Consider the following 16,928-nt stretch of genomic DNA (forward strand, 5'->3'; position numbering starts at 1 on the left):
ATAAAAGGAAGATTCTATTTTCTCGAAACTGCAAAAGAAACTAACTAATTTGGATACAGTAAAGAAACGAAGTAATCAAAAACGACAAATTCAAAAATAAGTTTATCAAAAAATGTTTTGTTTATAAAAAATGTAATTTTTGAATTTGCAAAGCAATAAATTTGATACCATCAGGTTTTAATTTTCATTGAAAAAAGGAACTGCTCAAAACAAAAATGGAAAAGAACAAAACAAAAAATTATTAGAAGCAAGCCAAAACAAAAAAAAATAAGTTCAATTTCCTATCACACAATAAGTCAGCTTCTTCAAAGAAAACAAGAGCTGCGGCCAAAATGGCTGCATCAAACAAATAAGAGCTGCATCAAACAAATAAATTCTATGGTATAAAAAATACTATAAAATTAAATAAAGGTAACTTACTGTATACCAAAGATCCTTAATATGAAAAAAATGTGAGTTTGTTGAAAATGAAAAATTTGCAAAAAAAATAATTTATAAATAAAACCATTTCATAACAAGAAAATGAAAAGAGGGAGTACTTTGAGTAGGTCCAGGTGGCGATTGTCAGCGCTAATTAGGGGTCCTAATTGTAAGATCCTAATTATGGGATAACCAAGAAGAAATTTAAAAATCACAAAACAGCACAAGATTAGTCAGTACAATAGAAGGATCCAAGCACAGCTGAATTTGCAAAAAAAACTGAAAAATGACGAGAGAAAACAAAACTGCCCGTATCAGGGCAAAGCTCTGAATGTTCCGGCTGCCTTTTAAGTTCTATGGAGCAGTATTAACATAAAAAAATTAAATGTATTAAATTAAATTGAAGTTTTTTTTTGTAATTTGAGATTTTTTGTGAAAATCATCCCCCCACACGTCATATTAAGTACAAAATGATAGATTTTGCTCCTATTAACAAATAAATTATGGCATATAAGCTTCCTTGAGAGAATTTGGAACGATTTCTAAAAAAAGATTCAATCTCTGATTACGCATCAATAGCGCGAAATATATCGCGCGTTAATTGTCCCAAATCGGCCAAAATGGCAATCTTTAAACTCCGATAACTTTAATTCCGCCAAAAAATGATCACAGGTGAAATATCTTTTTAAGTTTAAACTCAGGACAACAAAAGCTTTTGAATGATATTAAAAATTTTCGTCAAAAATGGCTTGTTAAAAAGTCGAAATTTGTCTGAAGAAAAAACCCACCCCGAGCACAAATATTCCGTTTCTTTAGTTACGAAAGTCGGATTAAAAATTAATTCGCTGCTTCAAGCTTGGTTAATTCAAGTGATCTAACTATAACCTAGTCAATAGATAGTTAGAAAAAAGTCAATCAACTAAAGGTAATCGAAAAAGATCATTTTCATGATTATTTGAAGTTCAAAGAAAATAAAATCATTGTGAAGCTCGTTAAAATTCCAGAAATCTTTTGAGAAACTATTTAAGAAATTTATAGAAATATGGATAAATGGATAATGTCTTATGTTTCGATGAAAACTCTATAAATTAAAATCCATAGTCATTAATTTCCAAATGAAATGTCTCACCATAGCTTGGCGTCCTTGGGTTTGTCTTTAAGGATTCCGCCAGACTTTGAGGAGAGGGCGCCGAAGTAGAGTTGGAAATCGGACAGACACAGTTGTTTCATCTCTGATGATCCCTTGCGGTTCAGTCTGGCTAGGTTCACTTTCACTGTCAGATGCATAGGTACAGCGTGGAATCCTGCGTTCAAAAAAAACAAATGAGTTGGATTCCATAAACCAAAAATGGTTATCATTTTTAATCGGCGCCTGTGGCTTCTTGTAATCAAGTTCCAAATTTTACTACTAAATGAATTGCTAGGAAAAACGAAACAAAAAAGTACAATTGTCCCGATGTGATAGCCAAAGAGCCATGCGCAGGCTTCTTACAGAAACCACTAAATATAGTCTCATCTAATTTCCAAAGATATTAAAAGCCTGAAAACAAGCAAATTCAAAAAATTTCAATAAAGTTTTTGCAATGACTACATTATAGATAATGAGTTTTTTATGAAACCTCTTTAGTATAGGAGCCCACCTTTCTACTTGTCCTCTTGTTTTATCTTTCCAAAGCGGTTGGCGATGAGCTAAAATGCTCTTTCAACAGCCCTTCCAGAGAACATATTGCGTTAATTTCATTAATAAAGTAATGTTTCTTGATAAATGAATTCAAGTAAATATGAAAACCATTGATTTGGTTAAGACAACGCCTTTTTTGAGGAACGTAACTTAAGCATGAAAAAATAGCATAACACAGGGCAAACACAATGAGCCGAAAAGTAGATGAATCTTAATGACATTTTTTGTGGAAGTTTTCCAGCCACTTACTCTTTTCTGACTTCAAAGGCTTCTGTTCTTTGCGGTTCCACTTCAACCGCACGTGGTCAACCTCAAACTCGCGCGTTTTCCTCGAGTCACCTCGTTCAGTCTGAAAGAACTCCAGCTATAAAACTCCAACTCCATAAATCTTTGTTCAAATTATTTCAAGTAATTATCAACAAATCTTTTTTTTCGGAAAAAGAGAAAATTTCAAGTCTTAAAAAATCTATCTATGATAACCAATTACTAAAATCCAACACAATAAAGCAAGACCAATGGTTGAGCATAATCGAATACTGAATATATAATGGTAACCACTTTTTCAAAAGGAAAAAAATAGTCAGCTAGATGCCAAAATTTTTCCGATGCACTCAAGAAGTTAGACCAACTAACTTCGCCCTCGCAGGTCAACATAGCCAGCATCTGGAATCCGACCAGGAACATGCTGCACTCCATGAGCACGCACATGGGAAGCAGTGTTGGATCCACCTTGTGGGCAAAAGGGAGAATTCTGATCACGTGTTTGTCACATGTCAGTCTCTCCACCAGCATGAAGGTGTGGCCGTTACCTTCCCCTCCTGCTGAATCCAGACTCTCATCGCTACTTCCCGCTGGAAAAATGGACATATTTCCAGAAATAGCAAAGTTTTCATGTAAACTAATCACTACTTAAACAGTTCAACTCCTCTGCGGTGAATTAAAAGTAGAACAAAAAAAAACAAGATCAAAATCCAAAAACATAGCCAAGAGATTTGTTGTCGTAATGAACTCAAGGAAACCAATTCCTAGAACATAGCCAACAAACAGCTGGAAAAGTGTCAATGAACAAAAAAACGAATAAAAACGCCGGACTACTTATGAAGCATTTTCAAAAAAAAGTTACATGACTTGAGTCTTTTCCGAGCATCAATGATAGAGATTGTTTCATAAAACTCACCTAAAAAAAGTCAATTAAAAACCATATGATTATCCTGCTTTTAGTCCGCGGGGGAATCTGGACACTAAAATCTACTTTCAAAAATCGAAGAAAAATTTTTATCTTAAAGCTGCTTGCTTTATTTTCTTAAATTGATATGAAACTATGCAACACGCATGCAAAAATTCAACTTTGAGAAAACCTAGAAGCAAAACAAGTACAAAACTCTTACGGCACTCCACTACCATGCACGGACTAGAAAGCGGATGCAAATTTAACCACCACACAACAACGAGAATCAAAACAGTGAAACCTTTGATAAACGAAAAAGCCAACGCGAAATTATAACAAACTTATTTTGCGAAACCAATTAGCACCATCGGTATCCTCTATCCTTTCAGGATCCAAGAAGGAGCCGATGACAATAATTGTTAATACTTTTCAAATTACAAATTGCAAACTAGCAGAAGTTGATCTTAAGAGGAAATAACATCTCTTTCATTCTCAACAATTTGAGCACAATGGTTTTTACCAATTTTACTTATCAAACAACGGGCAAAAAAAGTCTTCGACCCAACCCGCCGCAGATTCATGAACAATTGTTGTTGGCTATTTGGAGCCTTTTTCACTTGCCGGTACGATTTTTTTATCCAACGCAAATGATTGTTGGTGACTGTGTACAGCCCCTGAGGCTCTAGTGTTTCGCTCCTCAAAATTTTAGTCAAATTATCAATTCGGTAATAAAGAATCCACTACACGCAATCATTTATATCCCATAATTAAAAAAAATTTTGGAAGCAAACTTTGAAAATTAGTCCATATCATTATTAAAAATGTTTACGTCAGAAAAATATTTTTCTAAAATAAAACTAAGAAAACGAACCTGTAGAAAAACTTACAACCGAGGAGAAACATAAATAATCCATTAACCTTATTTTATAAAACACTTTTTTATTGGTTTCTCAGTTACTTGTTCTTTGATATTTCATTTCGTTTTGTTTTTACTTTAAATATCTTCTGTTTCTTGTCAAAATTGAAACAAAACTGTTTCTTATTCTGACATGTTGTCTATTTGTTTATTTTGGACTCACCATCATTACAATTTTCTATTTTTTCAGGCATTTATCTATGTGACCGCAAAGTCTTACTGTCTAGAACTACATGCTGTGTTAATTATGTTACGGCCAGCATGCAACTGAGAAATTGATTTTTTTTTTAAATTTCCATCGTGGTAAAGTTGCGTAGAACACAAAGATAAACAATTTTGATTTGTGTAGGACACAAAAAATTACGTTACTTAGCTTGGTTATGAAAAAATAATCACATATTCAGAATCTGTTATAAACAGAAAATGAAACTGTATAAGGACGTTTGACAACGGAGTTTGAATCGGTTATGAACTGTAACCTCTCAGTTAAATTTAACACAACTTCAATCAGAACAGAAAGATGCTAGCAAGGTTTCACTGCAGCTTTGATCATCTAGAATAGTACCATCAAACCCAATCTACCAACTCTCAACAGAGTTGCAATCTGGATTCGGTGATTATGAGCTTTGTCAAAATCAAGACAGCGAGGAACAATTGGCTAAATCGTCTATGATATCAAAAACAAGAAGTATGAACGCAAAACAGTGAAAAAAAGAAAAAAACGAAAGATTCCAACTGTTTCATTTCAATTTTTAACAATTTGACTTCAACTTCAACTGTAATGTCATCTTCAAATATTTAAACTAAACATATTTTACGATTTATATACATAATTTGATACCATTGTAAACATAAGTATCGAACAGCTGTCTATCTAAAGAAGGGATTGAGTTGTAGTTTTGAAAACACTACACGGACTTGAAAGGCTAATTTTTTCAGAAGTGTTCACTTAAAATAAGAGTGGATTCTTTTCCACTTTAAGTTTGTCAACGTTTCAAGAACTAGTCCAATTTGTTTCAAGCTTTGTAATTCGTTTGTAAAAAATCCAATACTTTTTCACGGACTAATTCGACGGATAATCATAAGAAAGTATGTCGCCTTACAATCTGATAGGTTACAATGCCCTGCCTTGAAAAAGAGACAAAAAGCGATGAGCACGCGGTCTTTTTGCAGCCTAAAAAGGACACAAAGAAATACAACACAAGCATATCAAAGACCGAATGATTAAATACTTTCTGAAAAAGTTTGAAAAAAGTGTCTTTCAAAACTTCCTAAAGAACGGAAGATAAAACAGATATCCAAGAAAACGAAGCCGACGAAGGTTAGATTTAGACAAAGGTATTTTAAAGTATTCTCTCATAAAAAATGGACCGGTCTAAAATCTTCATAAATTCATTCCCATTTCCACTCGCTCAGTCGAGCTAACATTTTCCTGAAAATTTATGTTTTTTTTTCCTATTGTTTGTTTTTACTTTCGCAAAAGGTATTAAAATAAGATCTCAATTTTTCTATAAAATCCAGAAAAACAAAAGCAGCATCGCGAATCTTGAAGAAAAGAGGACCCAACAATCTAAGAGACAATGAGTGGACAATTCAATCAGCAGTCTAGACAAGGACTGCGGACAAATTAAGAGTTTGTTTTAATGGAAGAACTAAATATTGATCTCATGCCAGTTCGAACTTAAAAGAGTTGTTCATTCAATTTTACAGCATTTTTTATTTTACTATCCATTATATAAATTTATACTCTTTTCTAACTTTTGTTTGAACTTAAGCTTTCGTCAAAAACTTTGACGATTCAAAGTGAGACTTATACCTTAAGCTTTATTACTAAGCATGCGAACAGCACCCGTACTGTGCGCTTAGTAAACAAGAAACCTATATGATTGACATTTTTTGATGAAACAAACTGAGACAAAAATCAGTAAGTAACTTTCCGCTCCGCAGAGAAATCTAGAAATTAAACTCAGTTTCCGAGCTCAAATCAGTCACAATTAATGTTTGCATTATTTACACTTTCTTAATTGGAGAGCTTAATTTGTCTTCTTTTCAGCAATATAAGTTGAATTGAGGCTATAAAAAATCAAATAGAAAAAAAGTTTAAGCTTGAACAAAACTTAAAAATTTCCTGAAAAAAAACGAAGAATCACAAGACCTATATCACAAGACCTAGATCTATATAAATAGAAATTCGCTTCGTTCAAGATTCAGCAAAAAAAGGCAAACGATATTTTTAGGAAAACAATCATTTGAAGTTTTTGTATAAGAATTCTTAACTTGTAATTACGTTCTTGCAATGAAATCACTTGGAAACAATTTATTATGATTAGTATTTACGAAGGGGCAAGTTATCAATTAATTTTAAAAGTTTTAAAAAACAATGGCAGAGAAAACTGTGTTAAGACAAGCTCTCACTAACCGCCTTATTCTTTTTTTACCACAAAAATTTCAATGAACCAAAAAATGATTAAAAACGACTGGTTACTCAAAAAACGTTTTCAAAGAACAAAGAAAACTTTTAGTGATTTGAGAGTCTTTTCCAAGAATCTTTTACGAAATGTGCTACCCGAATTCTACTGCAGTTGTAGCACTCAGTAAAAACTGTAGAAAAAGCAAGCTCAGAAAGAAGTCAAGAGTAGCGCCTTACTAAAGCCCTGATTAAAAATTGTCTCAGTCTACAAGGAATGTAATGATGCTGAATTTGACGACACTGGATTTGATGGCTCCCGTTTTAGCTTTCAGTTTTTCTCATCCAATTAAATCACTCTTTTCTTGAAAAAAAAACAGGTAATTGAGAAAAAATAGGATTTTCTCGATTTTCTTCTAAAATTCCATACTTTTTTATGACCTATAATTAAATCAATCGTCTGAACATTTTTTGCTACTTGCAAAACAACCAGCTATAGTTTTGTTATTAAGATTCTTATAGAATTTGCCTAGGAGTTGTCCAAGTTATGCTCTACTCGGTGAATGCACTAACAATATGAAAACTAGAGCAAGCCATAGCACTTTTTCGTGTTCCGACCACTTTACGAAATGAAGGGAAGGATCTATCGATAAGCCTGTTTTTTTTTCGGTCCATATTCGACTATATCACTGAAAACTCGAACAAAGTCAAGAACCGCATCAAATCGAAGCTTTAAAGCCGTGATTTAAAAATCATAATAATTAGAAAAAGCTGTATTTAAAAAAAAAAACTGGCCTGAACTTTTTCGTTTTCAGACTAAATACAAAAAATTTATGAATGACACCGGACTCTCAATACAATTGTTTCTTCTAAATTTTGCAGTTTTTGACTTGATTCAATTGTTTTTTCTTCTGAATGAAAAAAAAACGAGTAAATTTCGCAAAAAAAACTTTTCGAACTTTTTAACTTCAATTGCTGTGGTCGGAACATACTGTGCTACTTTCACAAAAACCGGCTAGCCTTGTTCATTTTATGATTGAGTTTTTGATATATCCAAAAACCAAACAAACCAAATGTGTTTTGTACGTCCGTGAAAAAGACTGGTCCATCAAAAATCTAAGTTTATTACCTTCGCGGAGGCTTCTTGTCAGTTTTCCGCTTGTTTTCGTAATTGCACACACGAGTTGCTCCACTAATTGGCCATATGTCCAATGGGAGAAATTGGGGGGTTCGTTAAACTTGACTGGCTCCAAATTGTTCTCGTGGCTGTAGTTGTTCGCCTTCTCATAGTCTTCCCAGTTCTCGCGGATGAAAAGAACTGAAAAGAAAAGTTGGACTCATCTTAAGTCACAGTTCAAGACAGTTCATGATTGAAAAAAAAACGGCAACAATTTCAATTTTTGAGCTCTGTAGCCACCATCCAAATTTTGCAAACTTTACATGTTTAAGTTAGTACCAGGAGCTCGCTGATGTGGGGGGGGGGGGGGGGGTGGCTTTGTCGACCGGCCGCTGTACCTCAATTCTGGTTGCCATATTTTTCCAAAGGGTCCCCCTTTTTGTACGTTGGTATGATTTAACGAGATCTGTTTTTGGCTGGCAACCCCAAAAATGTACTAAAATCGCCCTGCCAAAATTATTTTTTAGCGCGCTGTGGGGAAGAGCGTGGCAAAAAACGCAGTTTTTTGGTCAATTTTTTTTAAAACTAAAAGCGCTTTTTCTATTTTAACCAGTTTTTCTTTAAAAATTGTAAGCGGCGCGAAATATTTTTGACAGAATAAGTTCTTTATAGTCTTTTCGGAGAGCCCAGAAATCACGTTGATCGACCTAACAAAAAAGTCAAATTTTCAAAGATTTCTCGAAAGACCGCCTGTTGCGAATCATACCATTCTTCTTATTTCATTTAATTAGTCTTAAATTACTTTAACTGGTTAATTTATATTTGACCTTGGTATGTTCATTCTCTCCGGCGGAGAGAATGATCTCTCACTTTTTTAATGTTTTAATACAGAGATTAATTCACTTTTAAACATATCTTAATTGTAACTAAGTAGAATTATCCGTAAGAAAGAAACATTTTATCATGGCGCAGTCAACAGTAACGAATCAAACGTGAGAGGTATACCTTCATTCTGGCAAAACCACACAGTGGACCCACCAATTTCTTGGGAAGAGTGGAGCGACTTATTCCAACTAGCAATAATCGCAAAGGAAAACATCGATATCGAAAATCTCTTAAATCCAACGGAACGATATCACCCACTCCCTCCAACACTAGAAAATCCACCGGAAAACGAATCCGATGCTCAAAAAACATCTCGCATTGAGAGAAATATCCGCGAGCAAAAGAGGTTCGATGACAAAGAAATGGCCTCAATTAAGTCAGAAACTAAGAAATTTAACGGCATGAGACTAGAAGAGGCGGACAAAAAACTCAGATTCATACTTTATTTAGCCCTTGGAAACGAAGGAAAGAAAATATTCGGCGAAAAGTTCACGAGAGTTAAAGTTTTACAAATTTCTTTCAAAGAATTCTGGGAAAATTTGTCTATAGCTTTTGTGAGAAAGAAAACATAACCTTCGAAAGACACAAGCTGTTGAATAGAAAACAGAGGGTCAGAGAATCGCTAGAACAATTCTGGGGGGCATTAGCAGAAATGGCAAAAAGATGTGACATTCCCACAGGAGAAGACGAGTGGATCCGAGATAAATTTATCAATAATATGAAGAACCCGGACATTCAACGGAAACTTCTTACGGAAACTCTACCCCCACTAGAAGCTTTAAATGTGGCATTGATCGATGAAAAAGGAATAAAAAACCACATCAAAATGACGAGTACTTTTAAATCCAGCGGATACCCTTCCAATAAATCTTTTAATCATTTTAATGTAAAAAGAGAACCCACCCTGAACATTGAAAGGAACAACACGTGTATGAAATGCGGCGGAAGTTTCACCAAAGGACATCTGGCGGTTTGCCCCGCAAAAGATACGACCTGTACGACTTGTAAATATCGAGGACAATTTACTAGACTCTGTAAATCACGCCATAAAAATGTAAATATTGTAGATAGTCAAATTGTATATAATACAGATTGTAATTATCCTTCGGAACAATCGGATGTAAATAACGACCGCGTTAATAGAGAATGCCGTGGAGTAATCAACGCATGGTCGGAGTCCGGACAGAGCGATAACGATGATTACTCTGTATTAAACGTAACAACTATCTACGACGATCAAGGAAAGGAATTGAAGAAACTACTAAACATCGGTCTAGGAAGCGAAAACCAAGTAATTCTCAATATACAGGTGGATTCAGCTAGCCCCGTGAGTTTCCTCAAACAAAACGTTCTACACGAGTTGAAGTTACGAGACCCTTATGTGAAGATATATCCAGTGGACCAAGCGACTAAAGAACTTTATTGCGGATTTACGAACAATGCAATAAACATCACTGGAAAAGTAATCGTTCCCTTTTTCTCAAATGGATGGTCTCATAAGGAATGCCACTTCTTCCTAACACAAGGACATGAAAGAAACATCTTGGGGAATGACAACTTGCCAAAAGTGGGAATAGAAGTTTCACAAAAATACTACCCACTACACACCAACAAAAAAACTTGTAAGTCTATCAATTCAATTACATCACTTGACAAAGAGAACGAAATAGACATGATTTCCAAGACTTTCAAACAATTATTCCTTCGGATTGGAAAAATCAAAAAACAAACAAAAATAACACACTTTCACGAACCACTAAAGCCAATTCAACTAAAAGGTAGGCGAGTCCCACTACAATTACTGGATTCAGTAAAAACAGAATTGTGCAGACTCAAATCAGAAGGACATATCAAAAAATTAGAAAATTGCGACGAGGACAGATTTATTAGTCCGATAGTTATCACTTGTAAAAAGGACAAATCGATAAAGCTAGCCCTAGATTCAAAAAATATTAACAAACAAATTTACAAGAACAAATACCAGATGTCCAACATACACGAATTAGTGGATAACGTAGCGGATCAAATTTCCAACAACTCCGCCGGTGAAGTGTGGTTCACCAATCTAGATCTAAAGAATGCATATAGTCAACTTTCGTTAGACAATTTTACTAACAGTCAATGCAATTTTAGCCTGGTTGGCGGAGATATAACGGGCACATATCAATTCCTAACCGGTTTTTACGGACTCCGCGATATGCCAAATGAATTTCAAAGTGTCATGGACTCAACACTGGGAAATATTCCTTTTACAAATTAATACCTTGACGACATTTTAGTCGCTTCCAAAGGAAGTTTTATCGACCACAAGAAAATTGTCTATAAAACTTTATCAACGTTAGATAGTTACAATTTCGCAGTTAAATGGTCGAAATGCAAATTTTTCCAAAAAGAAATTGAATGGCTCGGTTTTAAAATATCAAAATCGGGAATCGCTCCACTAATCGATAAAACCAAAGCGATTAAAGATATCCCAATTCCAAAAAACCTAAAGGAATTAAGATCATTCTTTGGGTCAACTAATCAGTACATCAATTTCGTACCAAATTTAGCATCCCTCGGAAGCCCGCTAAGACCACTTTTAAACAAGAAGTCAATTTTCTTTTGGAATGAAGTTCACACAAAAGCGTTCGATAAGATAAAATTAGAAATAGTCAATCTCACAGAAAACACTCACTTCGACGTTAAAAGATCCACGAGAGTAAAAACTGACACTTCACATAACGGGTTAGGTGCATCCCTCGATCAACTCCACATGAACGACTGGAAAACAGTATAGTTCACTTCAAGATTTTTAAATCCTCACGAATCCAAATATTCAACAAACGAATTAGAGTTATTAGGAGTTGTATGGGCGGTAGAACATTAAAAAAACTATCTCTACGGCTCAGAATTTGAAATTATTACCGACCACAAAGCTCTCCTTTCCGCTCTGTCACATAATCACGGAAACAAAACGTATCATAGTCGATTGACAAGATGGGTAGATCGTCTTTTACCATTTAATTTTACTATGAAGCATTTAGCGGGAAATGATATGGGTTTTACTGACCTAATTTCAAGATCTCCTTCGCAAAAAGCAATCCCCCCATCACATTACGATGAAGAATTCGTAGTTAAAACTACCAAAAAAATATATAAAGCACTCAATCCGTTGGATAACGAAAAGTCATTATGTAATTCAATTAGTTCAATTTCGGAAAATTCCAATTACACGAGATTACGAAATCACGTAATAATTACAGCGTTGAATTTCAATAATTCTTCCATTCCAATTTGCAATCAAAACCATTTTAGAACAGAACTTTGTAACTCCAAATGCATTCCCTCGGACTTTTCAAACACCGATCCTACTAAAATCGTTTTTATCAAATTCAGCCTTCATTTATTTTTTAATTCTTAATAGTAGTTTAATTAGTAATCCCTCGGATTTTAAACTTATAAATAATGTAAATTTGTCTTATAACTAAATTCTAATAAATCCTTCTACTTCCGGAATACAGGTCTCAATCGATTTCCAAATTTCATCAGAACACAAAAAATTAGTAACAAAATATCGAGAAAATCTCAAGTTACCTGAAAAACCTTTGGATCTAAACACGTTATTTAATGCAAAGTTGGTCGCATTACTAACGGAAGACGACGAAATGCTAAACCCAATCGTGAAAGCTCTACAGAACAAAGTTAAAAGCATCAATGCAAATTCCCGTTACCTGTACCAATTTGCGAAAGACCTTCACGAATCCGACGGATTATTATATATGGATGGAAAATTGGTTATTCCTTTTACACTTCAAAACGCCGTTTTAAAAACAATACACGAATCCCACCCTGGCCAATTCGGTATGAAATACTTAGCACAATATATTTGGTGGCCTCACATAAATCGACAGATCTACTTCCATGGGATTAACTGTACACAATGCACCCAAACTGGTAAGAATATAAAAAGCATTATACCTACCACACAAATTAGCGAACTTCCCGCTTTATCCGAACCTAATGAGGAACTTAACCTCAATTTTGCCGGCCCATTAGATAACAACTGGGGAAAGAATAAATACATTTTATTATGTATAGATCGTTTCTCAAAATTTCCATCAGCTAAAAGTACATCTTCAACGTCATCAAACACGGTAATCGAATTCCTTCAAGATTAATTTTACCTCCATGGGATTCCTAACTCTATTCGTGTCGACCACACATCCTGTTTTACTAGTCAGGATTTTAAATTATTCTGTAATTCTTTTAATATCAAATTAATATTTTGTACAGTTGGGGACCATCGTTCTAACGGTCTTGTAGAAAAACTTGTTCATACTGTAAAAATTAAATTATTAGCAATGTCACTAGAACAACAAAAACCTACATTACAATTCGCTATCTCGAAAATCATTTGGAACTTACGACCTTTCTTCCAATCAAAAATTTAATGTTCACCGTTCGAAATACATTTTAATAGAAAACCGAACACGATCTGGAAACAATTGGCATCTAGTAATTTATCCGGTGGATTTTTAGACAAAGGGAAGTCAATCTTAAGCAAAGAAAGGGCCCTTGACTGGAACGCGGACGATCGGATAGAAGACGGGTACAAAGACTGTCTAGTACCAAAGAAGAACCAGTCACCACTTGAGAAAGGGTACGACTCAGACCATCCTGCAGCTTCAAAACCTTCTTGTTCCCGAGTGTCTCTAAACAGCCCGTTTAAAGGTAATTTACTCCGAAAGACCAATGGAAGTATAAACGGAAATCCCTTCTATAAACAATTGGGTCATCTCGCATTGAGAGAAATATCCGCGAGCAAAAGAGGTTCGATGACAAAGAAATGGCCTCAATTAAGTCAGAAAGTAAGAAATTTAACGGCATGAGACTAGAAGAGGCGGACAAAAAACTCAGATCCATACTTTATTTAGCCCTTGGAAACGAAGGAAAGAAAATATTCGGCCAAAAGTTCACGAGAGTTAAAGTTTTACAAATTTCTTTCAAAGAATTCTGGGAAAATTTGTCTATAGCTTTTGTGAGAAAGACAACATAACCTTCGAAAGACACAAGCTGTTGAATAGAAAACAGAGGGACAGAGAATCGCTAGAACAATTCTGGGGGCATTAGCAGAAATAGCAAAAAGATGTGACATTCCCACAGGAGAAGACGAGTGGATCCGAGATATATTTATCAATAATATGAAGAACCCGGACATTCAACGGAAACTTCTTACGGAAACTCTACCCCCACTAGAAGCTTTAAATGTGGCATTGATCGATGAAAAAGGAATAAAAAACCACATCAAAATGACGAGTACTTTTAAATCCAGCGGATACCCTTCCAATAAATCTTTTAATCATTTTAATGTAAAAAGAGAACCCACCCTGAACATTGAAAGGAACAACACGTGTATGAAACGCGACGGAAGTTTTACCAAAGGACATCTGGCGGTTTGCCCCGCAAAAGATACGACCTGTACGACTTGACAATATCGAGGACATTTTACTAGACTCTGTAAATCACGCCGTAAAAACGTAAATATTGTAGATAGTCAAATTGTATATAATACAGATTGTAATTATCCTTCGGAACAACCGGATGTAAATAACGACCGCGTTAATAGAGAATCGATTAATTTAATAACGACCGCGGAGTCCGGACAGAGCGATAACGATGATTACTCTGTATTAAACGTAACAACTATCTACGACGATCAAGGAAAGGAATTGAAGAAACTACTAAACATCGGTCTAGGAAGCGAAAACCAAGTAATTCTCAATATACAGGTGGATTCAGCTAGCCCCGTGAGTTTCCTCAAACAAAACGTTCTACACGAGTTGAAGTTACGAGACCCTTATGTGAAGATATATCCAGTGGACCAAGCGACTAAAGAACTTTATTGCGGATTTACGAACAATGCAATAAACATCACTGGAAAAGTAATCGTTCCCTTTTTCTCAAATGGATGGTCTCATAAGGAATGCCACTTCTTCCTAACACAAGGACATGAAAGAAACATCTTGGGGAATGACAACTTGCCAAAAGTGGGAATAGAAGTTTCACAAAAATACTACCCACTACACACCAACAAAAAAACTTGTAAGTCTATCAATTCAATTACATCACTTGACAAAGAGAACGAAATAGACATGATTTCCAAGACTTTCAAACAATTATTCCTTCGGATTGGAAAAATCAAAAAACAAACAAAAATAACACACTTTCACGAACCACTAAAGCCAATTCAACTAAAAGGTAGGCGAGTCCTACTACAATTACTGGATTCAGTAAAAACAGAATTGTGCAGACTCAAATCAGAAGGACATATCAAAAAATTAGAAAATTGCGACGAGGACAGATTTATTAGTCCGATAGTTATCACTTGTAAAAAGGACAAATCGATAAAGCTAGCCCTAGATTCAAAAAAAATTAACAAACAAATTTACAAGAACAAATACCAGATGTCCAACATACACGAATTAGTGGATAACGTAGCGGATCAAATTTCCAACAAATCCGCCGGAGAAGTGTGGTTCACCAATATAGATCTAAAGAATGCATATAGTCAACTTTCGTTAGACAATTTTACTAACAGTCAATGCAATTTTAGCCTGGTTGGCGGAGATATAACGGGCACATATCAATTCCTAACCGTTTTTTACGGACTCCGCGATATGCCAAATGAATTTCAAAGTGTCATGGACTCAACACTGGGAAATATTCCTTTTACAAATTAATACCTTGACGACATTTTAGTCGCTTCCAAAGGAAGTTTTATCGACCACAAGAAAATTGTCTATAAAACTTTATCAACGTTAGATAGTTACAATTTCGCAGTTAAATGGTCGAAATGCAAATTTTTCCAAAAAGAAATTGAATGGCTCGGTTTTAAAATATCAAAATCGGGAATCGCTCCACTAATCGATAAAACCAAAGCGATTAAAGATATCCCAATTCCAAAAAACCTAAAGGAATTAAGATCATTCTTCGGGTCAACTAATCAGTACATCAATTTCGTACCAAATTTAGCATCCCTCGGAAGCCCGCTAAGACCCCTTTTAAACAAGAAGTCAATTTTCTTTTGGAATGAAGTTCACACAAAAGCGTTCGATAAGATAAAATTAGAAATAGTCAATCTCACAGAAAACACTCACTTCGACGTTAAAAGATCCACGAGAGTAAAAACTGACACTTCACATAACGGGTTAGGTGCATCCCTCGAACAACTCCACATGAACGACTGGAAAACAGTATAGTTCACTTCAAGATATTTAAATCCTCACGAATCCAAATATTCAACAAACGAATTAGAGTTATTAGGAGTTGTATGGGCGGTAGAACATTAAAAAAACTATCTCTACGGCTCAGAATTTGAAATTATTACCGACCACAAAGCTCTCCTTTCCGCTCTGTCACATAATCACGGAAACAAAACGTATCATAGTCGATTGACAAGATGGGTAGATCGTCTTTTACCATTTAATTTTACTATAAAGCATTTAGCGGGAAATGATATGGGTTTTACTGACCTAATTTCAAGATCTCCTCCGCAAAAAGCAATCCCCCCATCACATTACGATGAAGAATTCGTAGTTAAAACTACCAAAAAAATATATAAAGCACTCAATCCGTTGGATAACGAAAAGTCATTATGTAATTCAATTAGTTCAATTTCGGAAGTTGAATTTCATTAATTAGTTACAGCGTTGAATTTCAATAATTCTTCCATTCCAATTTGCAATCAAAAACATTTTAGAACAGAACTTTGTAACTCCAAATGCATTCCCTCGGACTTTTCAAACACCGATCCTACTAAAATCGTTTTTATCAAATTCAGCCTTCATTTATTTTTTAATTCTTAATAGTAGTTTAATTAGTAATCCCTCGGATTTTAAACTTATAAATAGTGTAAATTTGTCTTATAACTAAATTCTAATAAATCCTTCTACTTCTGGAATACAGGTCTCAATCGATTTCCAAATTTCATCAGAACACAAAAAATTAGTAACAAAATATCGAGAAAATCTCAAGTTACCTGAAAAAACTTTGGATCTAAACACGTTATTTAATGCAAAGTTGGTCGCATTACTAACGGAAGACGACGAAATGCTAAACCCAATCGTAAAAGCTCTACAGAACAAAGTTAAAAGCATCAATGCAAATTCCCGTTACCTGTACCAATTTGCGAAAGACCTTCACGAATCCGACGGATTATTATATATGGATGGAAAATTGGTTATTCCTTTTACACTTCAAACGCCGTTTTAAAAACAATACACGAATCCCACCCTGGCCAATTCGGTATGAAATACTTAGCACAATATATTTGGTGGCCTCACATAAATCGAC

The 16,928-nt window shown here is 34.8% G+C and overlaps 1 protein-coding gene across 7 annotated transcripts in view; it reads right to left on the minus strand.

The window, feature by feature from the left end:
• Nucleotides 1-16,928, minus strand: part of LOC134846065 (uncharacterized) — a 46,985-nt gene that overhangs the window by 22,070 nt on the left and 7,987 nt on the right. For all 7 annotated transcript variants that reach the window (XR_010162782.1, XR_010162778.1, XM_063863286.1 and 4 more), the window contains exons 3-6: nucleotides 7,722-7,910; nucleotides 2,735-2,952; nucleotides 2,351-2,450; nucleotides 1,550-1,724 (exon numbers count right to left, since the gene is read on the minus strand). Coding sequence is in view for 5 of the 7 variants with exons in the window: in XM_063863286.1 (XP_063719356.1) it covers nucleotides 1,550-1,724; nucleotides 2,351-2,450; nucleotides 2,735-2,952; nucleotides 7,722-7,910 (682 nt within the window). In the remaining 2 variants the exon portion in view is untranslated. The remainder of the gene's footprint in view (nucleotides 1-1,549; nucleotides 1,725-2,350; nucleotides 2,451-2,734; nucleotides 2,953-7,721; nucleotides 7,911-16,928) is intronic.

This window comes from Symsagittifera roscoffensis, chromosome 1, assembly GCF_963678635.1.
Source record: "Symsagittifera roscoffensis chromosome 1, txSymRosc1.1, whole genome shotgun sequence".
NCBI lineage: Eukaryota > Metazoa > Xenacoelomorpha > Acoela > Convolutidae > Symsagittifera > Symsagittifera roscoffensis.